Source organism: Eleginops maclovinus, chromosome 24 (genome assembly GCF_036324505.1).
Source record: "Eleginops maclovinus isolate JMC-PN-2008 ecotype Puerto Natales chromosome 24, JC_Emac_rtc_rv5, whole genome shotgun sequence".
Taxonomy (NCBI): Eukaryota; Metazoa; Chordata; class Actinopteri; order Perciformes; family Eleginopidae; genus Eleginops; species Eleginops maclovinus.
Window position 1 is genome coordinate 359252 of NC_086372.1, and position 13257 is coordinate 372508.

General features: G+C 47.9%; 3 protein-coding genes across 4 annotated transcripts; all 3 read left to right on the plus strand.

The window, feature by feature from the left end:
- Window positions 1-194: 194 nt before the first annotated feature.
- f7l (coagulation factor VII, like) lies at window positions 195-2758 on the plus strand. Of its 2 annotated transcripts, XR_010165300.1 has the most exons (9): window positions 195-342; window positions 527-693; window positions 912-936; window positions 1071-1184; window positions 1265-1405; window positions 1577-1665; window positions 1746-1866; window positions 1949-2550; window positions 2590-2758. XR_010165300.1 is itself a non-coding variant. In XM_063877514.1 (8 exons), the coding sequence occupies exons 1-8, from the start codon at window positions 261-263 to the stop codon at window positions 2494-2496; spliced, it is 1287 nt and encodes a 428-aa protein (XP_063733584.1). In that variant the 5' UTR covers window positions 195-260; the 3' UTR covers window positions 2497-2758. The 2 variants fall into 2 exon arrangements, 1 of the variants encoding a protein (XP_063733584.1); XM_063877514.1 differs by having other exon boundaries at window positions 1949-2758.
- A 201-nt stretch (window positions 2759-2959) lies between these two features.
- On the plus strand, window positions 2960-6919 carry f7 (coagulation factor VII). The gene is made up of 8 exons (XM_063878051.1): window positions 2960-3069; window positions 3791-3954; window positions 4028-4052; window positions 4965-5078; window positions 5162-5308; window positions 5425-5540; window positions 5842-5962; window positions 6069-6919. The coding sequence occupies exons 1-8, from the start codon at window positions 3009-3011 to the stop codon at window positions 6662-6664; spliced, it is 1344 nt and encodes a 447-aa protein (XP_063734121.1). The 5' UTR covers window positions 2960-3008; the 3' UTR covers window positions 6665-6919.
- A 296-nt stretch (window positions 6920-7215) lies between these two features.
- On the plus strand, window positions 7216-12868 carry f7i (coagulation factor VIIi). Its single transcript, XM_063878050.1, has 8 exons — window positions 7216-7299; window positions 8582-8745; window positions 8831-8855; window positions 9092-9205; window positions 9373-9510; window positions 9718-9833; window positions 9924-10047; window positions 10383-12868. Exons 1-8 carry the CDS (start codon window positions 7245-7247, stop codon window positions 11024-11026), a joined length of 1380 nt encoding a protein of 459 aa, XP_063734120.1. The 5' UTR covers window positions 7216-7244; the 3' UTR covers window positions 11027-12868.
- The last annotated feature ends 389 nt before the right edge of the window (window positions 12869-13257 follow it).

The following is a 13257-nucleotide window of genomic DNA, read 5'->3' on the forward strand; positions in this document are numbered from 1 at the left end:
TATAAACATGAAGGGCTTTTATTTTGAAAATGAGTTTGTTTGTTTTATTGGTTATTCTTTTGTTTTGTAGTGTTTGTTTAAAGTGTCCATTTATCCACCTTTAAATCAAGTAAAATAAACACCTTAAATATCAGGAGAAACGGAGGCTCTGAAGAGACGAGAGGTCCTTTAAATCCTTTAAATAAATAGAAAGAGTGGAGGTTCCAGCCTGAGCGGCTCTCAGGGCATTTCTGTTTTTCTGACCTTTGATCAGATCAAACATGGCGTCCGTCCGCTCAGACACCAGACGACTCTTCTTCCTCCTTATCGCCGCTATCCCAGCATGCACTGGGCTCCCTGAAAGTCAGTCTTCTCCTCCTCCTCCTCCTCCTCCTCCTCCTCCTCCTCCTCCTCCTCCTCCTCCTCCTCCTCCTCCTCCTCCTTCTTCTTCTTGCTATGCTAATGTTAGAAGAAACATCAGGCTAATGACCCGGCTACCAACATTTTTTATCGTTGTATTTTGTAAAATAAAATGTTTGTAATAAAGGTGGAATCTTTGTGGGCCGACCCGAGGCTAGCGTCTTCCTGCACCGCGTGCGGCGCGCTAACTATCTGTTCGAGGAGCTGCGGCGCGGGAACGTGGAGCGGGAGTGTCACGAGGAGAAGTGTTCGTACGAAGAGGCGAAGGAGATCTTCGCTCTGCCGCAACAGCTGGTGCGTTCACACAAAACTTTACGATGTTTGGATCTCGTTAAGTTTCTGATGATGACTTTACGATGTTTGGATCTCGTTAAGTTTCTGATGATGACTTTACGATGTTTGGATCTCGTTAAGTTTCTGATGATGATGACTTTACGATGTTTGGATCTCGTTAAGTTTCTGATGATGACTTTAAGTTTTCTTAAGCTAACAATGTTTCTTTTGCTATGCAGGAGGCGTTCTGGAGACGCTACACAGGTTGGGTTATAACGTACTTCCTGTCCCTGTATCTGTACTTCCTGTCCCTGTATCTGTACTTCCTGTCCCTGTATCTGTACTTCCTGTCCCTCTAACTGTACTTCCTGTCCCTCTAACTGTACTTCCTGTCACAGCGGTGGACCACTGCCAGTCGTCGCCCTGTAGGAATGGCGCCTCTTGCACTCGTCACCTCGACTCCTACAGCTGCAAATGTCCGCCTAACTTCCACGGCCATCACTGCGACAAAGGTAGGTCTGACCGTCTCGCCACATGACCTCCGCTGACGCTAACGCGATGAACCTCTTTGTGTTTCCTGTTTCTCTCGCAGTTCGTCAGACCTCCAGCGGTTGCCGCTTCAGAAATGGAGGCTGTGAACATTTCTGTAAAGAGTTTCCGGATCGTTCCCCCGTCTGTTTCTGCGCTCCGGGGTACCGCCTGCATCAGGACGACAGCAGCTGCGAGCCCCAAGGTCAGAACCATGGCTGGTTTTATATCTATAAAGATAATACAGTCTCTAGAGCTGGGCTGCTCTAGGACCAAGATGGTGACGTCTAGAAGTGATTGTGTTTTTGCTCACTGCTGATACCCTCGCTTGGTGTTAGTTTGAATTACATGAACTTGTCTTTGTGTCTCTGATCAGATGAGGTGGTCTGTGGACGACCCCTATGGCACTTCAGCCCCAGAGTTATTAACGGGAAGAACTGCCCCAAAGGACAGTGTCCCTGGCAGGTGAGAGCAGGTTTTTTGTGAGACGAAAAACCTCCTCTATGACTGTGGTGTCCTTCGTGTTTAACCTGCTCTCCACTCAGGCGCTGCTGACTGAGCATAATGTGTTTTCGTGTGGAGCGATCGTCCTTTCTAACCGCTGGGTCTTAACGGCAGCTCACTGCGTCTGGAGGAAACCTGCCGCCTTCTTCAATGTCACCGTCGGTCAGATCGGCTCTCAGTCCTCTACCTTCCGTTTATTTATTCTAAATTAAAAGTGATCTCTAACAGAGGTGTTTCCATCCAGGTGAGCACGACCTGAACATGGAGGAGCGTACGGAGCAGTGGCGGCACGTTGTGAAGGTCGTGATCCACCGCGCCTACAACAAGTCGAGCTCGGACAGTGACCTGGCGCTGCTGAAGCTGCAGAGGCCGGTGAAGCTGGGGCCCCACGTGGTGCCGGTCTGCCTGCCGGCCAGGAACTCCTCCTTCAGCCGGACCCTGGGCAGCATCCGGCAGTCCACGGTGTCAGGCTGGGGACGAGTCGCTCAGCGGGGTCCGGCGGCCAGGGTCCTGCAGCGCCTGGTACTACCAAGGGTCCCACTGCAGGAGTGCCGCCTGCACAGCAACCTCAACATCACCAAGAACATGCTCTGTGCCGGGCTGAAGGACGGGGGCAGCGACGCCTGCGAGGGAGACAGCGGGGGGCCCCTGGTCACCCGATACAAGAAGACCTGGTTCCTGACTGGCGTGGTGAGCTGGGGGAAGGGGTGTGCCAACAGGAATCTGTACGGGGTCTACGCCCGGGTCAGCAACTTCCTGGGCTGGATCGAGAACGTCATGGCCCACTACTGACGGAGCTAAAGCTAATGCTACAGTAAAATAGCTAAAGCTACATTAACATAGCACCTCCTTATCGAAGAAGCTAAAGCTACATTAACATAGCACCTCCTTATCGAAGAAGCTAAAGCTACATTAACATAGCACCTCCTTATCGAAGAAGCTAAAGCTAATGCTAAGAGCACTTGCTTTGTAAATCAGGTTTTATGTTGATTTGTAACTCGAGACGATGATGTGATAACGTTGATTATTCTTAATAAATAAAACTGGTACTAACGCTGTTGGCGGTTTTTTATGCTGAAATATAATTATATCAAACTACTTTGTGACGCAGAAGGATTCAATACTGTACTCAGAAACAATAACGTTTGAAGGGGATCAGCCGAACTGATCCACGTTATCTCCTCCTGCAGGCAAACAGCAGCTTGTTTGTCTGTTCCAGTGGGACATGTGATCAATGGTTTTGGGGGGGGGGGGGCTGGACTCTGGACCTTTGGCTCCACAGAGACGCTACTGTCTGAGGAACCATGAAGCTGAGCGTCTTCTTCATCGTCGTCTTCAGCGTCTCCGGCTGCCGGCCGACGTCAGGTGAGGATGACCGCCGGACCCTCTGATACAGGAAGTACTCAAGTGTTTATACGGTGCCTTAAAGAGGAGTTCAAGGTGTTAGCATGATGCTAACTAGCATTAGGGTTCAGCTGGTAGATACAGCAGTACGGTCACATGACTTTAAGACCGGAGTTGTTAACTCCACCAGTGGGGGATTTACTGATGTCTCTTAGGAGGTAGAACAAGAACCAGCCCGTGTTCACCTCAGACCTTCTTCCAGGATATTATTCCAGGATATTATTCCAGGATATTATTCCAGGATATTATTCCAGGATATTATTCCAGGATATTATTCCAGGATATTATTCCAGGATATTATTCCAGGATATTATTCCAGGATATTATTCCAGGATATTATTCCAGGATATTATTCCAGGATATTATTCCAGGATATTATTCCAGGATATTATTCCAGGATAATATTCCAGGATATTATTCCAGGATAATATTCCAGGATATTATTCCAGGATATTATTCCAGGATATTATTCCAGGATAATATTCCAGGATATTATTCCAGGATAATATTCCAGGATAATATTCCAGGATATTATTCCAGGATAATATTCCAGGATATTATTCCAGGATAATATTCCAGGATAACAACCGGAAACACATTCAGGAAACGGACAAGGAGCAGGTGATGAAATGCTGAGTATATCAGGGTTTAGGATTCATAATGCTGACTTGTGTTTCCACAGTGTTTCAGGACCCGGGTCCAGCCCACAGTGTTCTAGTCAGGGTCCGGAGGTATAACTCAGGCTGGTTTGAGGAGCTCCAGATGGGGGATCTGAAGAGGGAGTGTCTGGAAGAGCGATGTTCCTACGAGGAGGCGAGGGAGGTGTTCGAACACACCGAGACCACGGTCAGCTCCCACTCACATCACAACAGATTTGAATTTAGAGACAGATTTTCAAACGTGGTTCTGTTCCTCTCAGGACGAGTTCTGGAGGACGTACAACGGTGAGCCACACATTCAGTGTGTTCTGGTTCCTGCAGAGCATGACTCAGCACTATGAGTAATGAGTGATACCTGTGTGTGTTACCTGTGTGTGTTACCTGTGTGTGTTTCCTGTGTGTGTTTCCTGTGTGTGTGTTTCCTGTGTGTGTTTCCTGTGTGTGTGTTTCCTGTGTGTGTTTCCTGTGTGTGTTTCCTGTGTGTGTTACCTGTGTGTGTTTCCTGTGTGTGTGTTTCCTGTGTGTGTTTCCTGTGTGTGTGTTTCCTGTGTGTGTGTTTCCTGTGTGTGTTTCCTGTGTGTGTTTCCTGTGTGTGTGTTTCCTGTGTGTGTTTCCTGTGTGTGTGTGTTTCCTGTGTGTGTTTCCTGTGTGTGTGTGTTTCCTGTGTGTGTTTCCTGTGTGTGTGTGTTTCCTGTGTGTGTTTCCTGTGTGTGTTTCCTGTGTGTGTGTTTCCTGTGTGTGTTTCCTGTGTGTGTTTCCTGTGTGTGTTTCCTGTGTGTGTGTTTCCTGTGTGTGTTTCCTGTGTGTGTTTCCTGTGTTGTGTGTTTCCTGTGTGTGTGTTTCTTGTGTGTGTTTCCTGTGTGTGTGTTTCCTGTGTGTGTGTTTCTTGTGTGTGTGTTTCCTGTGTGTGTTTCCTGTGTGTGTGTTTCCTGTGTGTGTGTTTCCTGTGTGTGTTTCTGTGTGTGTTTCCTGTGTGTGTGTTTCCTGTGTGTGTGTTTCCTGTGTGTGTGTTTCCTGTGTGTGTGTTTCCTGTGTGTGTTTCCTGTGTGTGTGTTTCCTGTGTGTGTGTTTCCTGTGTGTGTGTTTCCTGTGTGTGTTTCCTGTGTGTGTGTGTTTCCTGTGTGTGTGTTTCCTGTGTGTGTGTTTCCTGTGTGTGTGTTTCCTGTGTGTGTTACCTGTGTTTACATGTGTGCGTAGTACCGGAGGTGTGTGTTTCTGGTCCGTGTCTGAACGGGGGCAGCTGCTCTCCTCAGGGTTCGTCCTTCACCTGCTTCTGCCTCCCCAACTTCAGTGGACTCACCTGTGAGCTGGGTGAGAGACACACGATCGATGGGGGAACTGTGAATGTTCGTTGAGCTGAAGCTGGAATCTGAAGCTGTTGTTGTGCTGTGCAGAGCAGAGTGCGGTGCGGGACACCTGTCTGCTGCAGAACGGAGGCTGTGAGCAATACTGCGAAGAAGACCAGGAAGGACGAAGACTGAACTGCTCCTGTGCCGACGGATACTTCCTGCATGACGACGGATTGGGCTGCGTGGCTAAAGGTGGGACGTTCAACACTTGATGAAAACAGAGGCCCCACTGTGGATCCCTGTGGGACGCCACTGAATAACATCTGCTGCTTTAAGAAACATGTTCAGGTGTTCCCTTCGTGTTTCAGAGGCCATAGCGTGCGGCATGGTTCCGGTTCTGCTCGGGGAAAATAAGGCGCAGCAGGACTCCCGGGCCCGGATTGTCGGAGGGGTCGAGTGTCCTAAAGGGGAATGCCCCTGGCAGGTAAGTCGCCTTAAAGAGACAGTACAACATTTACTGCTAACCCTGATCCGTCATTCGAGGGGGATCCCAAAGTTACACAACTGGACTTTAACCCTGTAATCTGCCAGAACCAGAATCTGGTAGAGACCCTCAGGTAACCTGAGATAACACACAGGTCAAACTGAGGCAGGAAAACAGAAACAGGGAATTTCATGTTGGAATGTTTGGTGTTTCTTCATCTCTTTTCTGTCCTGATCGAAATTCTGAAGGCTTCATCTTTAATCACAGGAAGTTACTGGTCCTGCTTCCTGTTGTTCTCCAGGTTCTGCTGGTGTATAAAGGTAAAGGCTTCTGTGGAGGAGTGATCTATAAACCCTTCTGGATCCTCACAGCCTCTCACTGCGTGGAGGACGCCCAGGTCCAGTTCCTCAAAGTGGTCGCAGGTAAGGAAATCTATTGGTTGATGGAGGAGCTCTGCTCTGTTTTCACTGCCCGTTATTTTAATCAAGGAGGAATGAAACGCGTTTGACTCGTTGTGTCTTGTTCCAGGCGAGCACAACACGGCGGTGTCGGAGGGCACGGAACAGCTGCTCGCGGTGTCGCAGATCTTCATGCATGAGGGCTACGTGAAGAGCACGGCGGACAACGACATCGCGCTGCTGAAGTTAGCGTCGCCGGTCGTCTTCACGCCGTACGCCGTTCCGGCCTGCTTGCCGACGCGTCCCCTGGCGGAGCGCGAGCTGTGGGCGGTGAGCGAGCACACGGTGAGCGGCTGGGGCCGGCGGGCCGAGAACGGGCCCACCTCAAACGTCCTGCGGCGCCTGAAGGTACCGAGGATCCGGACTCAGCAGTGTGAGGAGCAGAGCGGCGTGAAGCTAACGGCTAACATGTTCTGCGCCGGTTACATCGAGGGCCAGCAGGACTCATGTAAGGGCGACAGCGGCGGCCCGCTGGTGACGTTGTACCGCCAGACCCACTTCCTGCTGGGCATTGTGAGCTGGGGGCGGGGCTGCGCTCGGCCCGGGAACTACGGCATCTACACCCGGGTGTCCAACTTCCTACCCTGGATACACAACCACACCATGACCCTGAACGCACCGCCGGGGAACAACAGCGAGACCGCGGGACTCAACCACACCATCTGAGGAGACAGCCACATATTTAGATTCCTAATTCATTACTTAGAGTCATTGAAATCCCAAAAACCTTTGGTTTCTTTCATATTAAAGTTCCCTTGGACGACAGAAGTAATCCAGTCAGTGAATAATAAATCATGATCAGCTTATTATATTTTTGTTTTGATGATTTGTACAGGAACTCATCCGTCAGATAAATGTAGGAAGAGTATATATATATATACAGACCTGCCTTGTTGCTGATAATAAACTGAGTATATACGAGTGAGGCTCAGATTCACCAGTGAATAAACATGTGTGTGCAGTACTTACTTATTTTGCAGTCAGTGAAGACCTCTCTGTGTCATCCTCCACGTACAAAATGTGTACGTTCACTGCGGAAATACTCAGTGTGTGTACTTTATACGTGTAGTGTTGCTGCTGAAACGTGAATGAGCTGGGATTCATCTTATATAATACATGTGTTTGCAGCAGATAGTAAAGGGTCATAGGTCAGAGTGGAGGTGTGTTCACTGACCTGGTTTGGGGGGGCAGCGCCTGAAGGTAAACCTCATTAGTCGGGTTGAGAGGAGACAGTGAACACACCACGATGTTTGTGAGGTGCGTCTGCTGGCTGCTGCTGACCGGCCTGGCTCAGGCTGCAGGTAAACAACCAGGAAACATGTTAGCATATTAGCATAGCATTAGCATACAGACATGATGGTAGCGTGTTAGCTAAATGGTGGCAGTATGTCAACGTAATAAAGCTATATTCTGGTATATGCATTTTTTTATTGTGTGAAACAGATACGTCTCTGGTCATTTTCAGTCGCAGCTTTTTGTGTCTCTGCTAATTTTACGTCTCTTAGTAGTTTCAAGTGTTTTGGGTATTTTTCTAGGTTAGTTTTGGTTTTACATGTACATCTCTTTGTGGTGTGATAACTTCTTTATTTGGTAGTTTGTGTGTTGCTTTTCGTTTCCTTCAGTGTTTTCCGTCTGTTTTGGTAGTTTCAGATGATCAGCTTTGCGGGATCTTTTTTTTGGTTGCTTGTATTTAGTCATTGTTGACATTTTTGGTCGGTTTTCATTCTGACAGTTTTGAACCTCCTTTAGGTAGCTTTGTATCTCTTAATGGATTAATGTGTGTCTAATTGTGACTATGAGGGGCCGTTAGGGACATTATTCAGAAATACTGTTCACACACACACACACACGAAATGCGATCTCAGTGTGTGTGTGAGAGGGATCTCAGTGTGTGTGTGAGAGGGATCTCAGTGTGTGTGTGAGAGGGATCTCAGTGTGTGTGTGAGAGGGATCTCAGTGTGTGTGTGAGAGGGATCTCAGTGTGTGTGTGAGAGGGATCTCAGTGTGTGTGTGAGAGGGATCTCAGTGTGTGTGTGAGAGGGATCTCAGTGTGTGTGTGAGAGGGATCTCAGTGTGTTGTGTGAGAGGGATCTCAGTGTGTGTGTGAGAGGGATCTCAGTGTGTGTGTGAGAGGGATCTCAGTGTGTGTGTGAGAGGGATCTCAGTGTGTGTGAGAGAGGGATCTCAGTGTGTGTGTGAGAGGGATCTCAGTGTGTGTGTGAGAGGGATCTCAGTGTGTTGTGTGAGAGGGATCTCAGTGTGTGTGTGAGAGGGATCTCAGTGTGTGTGTGAGAGGGATCTCAGTGTGTGTGTGAGAGGGATCTCAGTGTGTGTGTGAGAGCATTTCATACGTGTGTGTGAGAGCATTTCATATGTGTGTGTGAACGGTATTTCTGAATAATGTCGCTAACGACCCCTCATAACTATCCAACAGAAAATATTGGCCGTAAAATCCATCAGAGTCTCTGAGATGCGTTCAGTAATGTTCCATGATGCTAACCTGATGCCAAGCCGCTGTCTCCAGGTGTTTCCTGTTGGTGCGTGCTGACCGGCTGTAATGATGATTGTTTCTGATGTTCGAAGTGTTTGTGGAGAGGCAGCAGGCGAGTGCCGTGTTGCAGCGATGGCGGCGAGCCAACAGCGGCTTCCTGGAGGAGCTGAAACAAGGGAACCTGGAGCGGGAGTGCATCGAGGAGATCTGCGACTACGAGGAGGCGCGGGAAGTCTTCGAGGACAAGGACAGGACGGTAAGCTCACTAAATATTCCATATTCTGTAGCTTGTGGAAACACAGGTCCGTAAAGCTGAATAAAATGTGTTTTTATCTTTGCAGATCCAGTTCTGGCTGTCGTATGACCGTGAGTATTTTCATTAAAGGTGGTTCTTAAAGCAGCAGAATGAGGTGCAGTGTTTCTGGGATCAGAACATGGATTTATTCAGGTATTTATTGATCAGTTGACAGCAGTCTGAGACTCGTTGATCCTCAGCCGACTGAGCCGCTCCTTAGACTTTGTTCTTAGTCCGCCTTCTCTCAGTACTCCAGATAATAACGTTATCGAACGTCTCTCGGAGTGACGATGTTTTCTGTCTGCAGGTCGCGACCCCTGCCTGGAGAACCCGTGTCGTAACAACGGGACGTGCGTCTTCATGGACACTTCGTACAAATGTTACTGCAGCGAGGGCTTCGAGGGACAGTACTGCCAGACAGGTACGCTCTAAAACACAGGACGACAGATCCTGACGGCTGAAGCTGAGCGGCACTACCTTTGCTTTAGGTTTTCTACCTTTGTGAAGTTCCCTCACAGTTGTCTGTAAACATGTGTTATGTATTTAGCTACTCGTCTTTACGTATCGTCACTGATTTCTTCTCCGCAGTGATAGAAGACGCGCTGAAGTGTCTCTATCAGAACGGAAACTGCGAACACTTCTGCGACGGATCGGAGGAACAACGAAAATGTTTGTGCGCCGACGGATACAAACTGGGGGAGGACGGCCGGGAGTGCGTGGCTCAGGGTACAGAAACTATTTAAATAAGACTTACTTAGAGACGTACGTTTACTGTAAGTATGACACCCACCTTTGTGTAGGGAAGGTGCAGTTACATTCGTAAACAGCAGGGGGCAGCAGAGTCTGGACTGGATGATCTTTGCTCTTAAAATGACGACTTTTTCTAAAATATTCAGACTTTTTTTCCTGATATATTCTGTATTTCTGTTCCAGTGGAGTTCCCGTGTGGTCAGCTTCCTCCGAAGGACCCGGTCCCGGATCAGGGTTTGGTGGGTCAGACGCGGCTGGTGGGGGGGAACCAGTGCCCCCCCGGAGAGTGTCCCTGGCAGGTAAAGAGAGGCCGGCGTCCCCTACAGGCTGACGGGATCAGTAACAGCTAATACCTGTCAGAAACTATAATGTGGTTTGTTCCTCCTCAGGTTCTGGTCCAGTTAAACGGAGAGAGTCACTGTGGGGGGGTTCTGGTTAACAGCCAATGGGTCGTCACCGCGGCACACTGTATCCATGGCAACAACAACGACCAAAATTTCACCGTGGTGGCAGGTAACGAATCTACCTGTTAACGATTCTACCTGTAAACGAGTTCACCTGTAAACGAGTCCACCTGTAAACGAGTCCACCTGTAAACGAGTCCACCTGTAAACGAGTCCACCTGTTAACGAGTCCACCTGTAAACGAGTCCACCTGTAAACGAGTCCACCTGTAAACGAGTCCACCTGTAAATGAGTCCACCTGTAAACGAGTCCACCTGTAAACGAGTCCACCTGTAAATGAGTCCACCTGTAAACGAGTCCACCTGTAAACGAGTCCACCTGTAAACGAGTCCACCTGTAAATGAGTCCACCTGTAATGGTGCTTATTTTATTTGTTGTCTCCAGGGGAACACAACCTGGAGGTGTTGGAGGGCACGGAGCAGCACATACCTGTATCCATGGCGATCCCCTATCCCGGTTACGTACCGGCATCAGGTGACGGTGACGTCGCTCTGCTGCGTCTTCACCTCCCGGTAACGCCAAATCGCCGGGTTGTCCCCATCTGTCTGCCGACCCGAGACTTCGCTGGGCGGGAGCTGCTGCCGGTGCGCTACCACGTGGTGTCGGGATGGGGGCGGCGCACCACAGGGGGTAATGCCCCCGCCGGCCCCCTCACACCAACCTCCCCACTCCTCCGCCGGATGAACATTCCCATCCTGACGAACACAGAATGTTCCCGGCGATCTGGCTTCAACTTCACCGACAACATGCTGTGCGCCGGGTACCTGGAGGGCAGGCAGGACAGCTGCCGCGGCGACGACGGGGGTCCGCTGGTCACGCTGTACGGCCAAACCCACTTCCTGTCCGGCGTGGTCGGGTGGGGGCAGGGCTGCGCTCACCCCGGGTATTATGGGGTGTACGCCAAGATGGCCAACTTCTTGAACTGGGTGGAGGCCACCATGAAGAACCCCCCCCCCCCCCCGGGAAACCCTATTGAGACACCCCCAACCGGGAAGCAGCTCGACATGATGCAGCAGAAACTGGTTTAAACTATTATCGTGGGGTTAGGGGGGTTTCATTTCAACCTGACATTTATAGGGAAAACATTTAGAAATGAGCTTTAAGGGAATAAATGAAAGTTAAAGAATAATTTCGACTTGTTCTTCCACTTCTGTTCCTCCACTTGTTCCTCCACTTGTTCCTCGACTTCTGTTCCTTACTCGACTTCTGTTCCTCCACTTGTTCCTCGACTTCTGTTCCTTACTCGACTTCTGTTCCTCCACTTGTTCCTCGACTTCTGTTCCTTACTCGACTTCTGTTCCTCGACTTCTGTTCCTCCACTTGTTCCTCGACTTCTGTTCCTTACTCGACTTCTGTTCCTCCACTTGTTCCTCGACTTCTGTTCCTTACTCGACTTCTGTTCCTCCACTTGTTCCTCGACTTCTGTTCCTTACTCGACTTCTGTTCCTCGACTTCTGTTCCTCGACTTCTGTTCCTCGACTTCTGTTCCTTACTCGACTTCTGTTCCTCGACTTCTGTTCCTTACTCGACTTCTGTTCCTCGACTTCTGTTCCTCGACTTGTTTCTCGACTTGTTCTTCAACTTCTGTTCCTCGACTTGTTCTTCAACTTCTGTTCCTCGACTTGTTCCTCGACTTCTGTTCCTTACTCGACTTCTGTTCCTCGACTTCTGTTCCTTACTCGACTTCTGTTCCTCGACTTCTGTTCCTCCACTTGTTCCTCGACTTCTGTTCCTTACTCGACTTCTGTTCCTCGACTTCTGTTCCTCGACTTGTTCTCGACTTGTTCTTCAACTTCTGTTCCTCGACTTGTTCTTCAACTTCTGTTCCTCGACTTGTTCTTCAACTTCTGTTCCTCGACTTGTTCCTCGACTTGTTCTTCAATTTCTGTTCCTCGACTTGTTCCTCGAGTTGTTCCTCGACTTGTTCTTCAACTTCTGTTCCTCGACTTGTTCCTCGACTTGTTCTTCAATTTCTGTTCCTCGACTTGTTCCTCGAGTTGTTCCTCGACTTGTTCCTCGACTTGTTCCTCGACTTGTTCTTCAATTTCTGTTCCTCGACTTGTTCCTCGAGTTGTTCCTCGAGTTGTTCTTCAACTTCTGTTACTCGACTTGTTCTTCAACTTCTGTTCCTCGACTTGTTCCTCGACTTGTTCTTCAATTTCTGTTCCTCGACTTGTTCCTCGAGTTGTTCCTCGACTTGTTCTTCAACTTCTGTTCCTCGACTTGTTCTTCAACTTCTGTTCCTCGACTTGTTACTTGACTTGTTCCTCGACTTGTTCTTCAACTTCTGTTCCTCGACTTGTTCTTCAACTTCTGTTCCTCGACTTGTTCTTCAACTTCTGTTCCTCGACTTGTTCTTCAACTTCTGTTCCTCGACTTGTTCTTCAACTTCTGTTCCTCGACTTGTTCTTCAACTTCTGTTCCTCGACTTGTTCCTCGATTTCTGTTCCTCGACTTGTTACTTGACTTGTTCTTCAACTTCTGTTCCTCGACTTGTTCCTCGACTTCTGTTCCTCGACTTGTTACTTGACTTGTTCTTCAACTTCTGTTCCTCGACTTGTTACTTGACTTGTTCCTCGACTTGTTCTTCAACTTCTGTTCCTCGACTTGTTCTTCAACTTCTGTTCCTCGACTTGTTCTTCAACTTCTGTTCCTCGACTTGTTCCTCGACTTGTTCCTCGACTTGTTCCTCGACTTCTGTTCCTCGACTTGTTACTTGACTTGTTCCTCGACTTGTTCTTCAACTTCTGTTCCTCGACTTGTTCCTCGACTTGTTCCTCGACTTGTTCCTGATATATATTGGACGTTATACACACTTCTGTATTATGTGTTGATCTTAAGATGCTGAATAAAAGTTCCACCGACAGTGATTTCATATTTAGCGTTTTTCTTTTCGTGTATTTTATATTATTGACTTTCGTGCTGTTTTTTTTTCATAATACGGCAGCTAATTTACTTGAAGCTGTGTTTAATTGTACTCATAATAAATATGTACAAGTCGCTGCAGTAATACGATAACAACAAATGTATAATAAATAAATGAGGTAAAAAACATTCTTTATCTGTATGTGTATTTATATATATAAATACACATACAGATAATATAGATTAAAGAAATACATAAATATTATTAATCATGGAATAAATAATTGAATACGTAAGAAATAATATATAGAAAATGGACATTATGAAATATTAAATATAGAATAATCTATTTAATAAAAACATTTGAAAATAATTACAAATATTAAAAAATCAA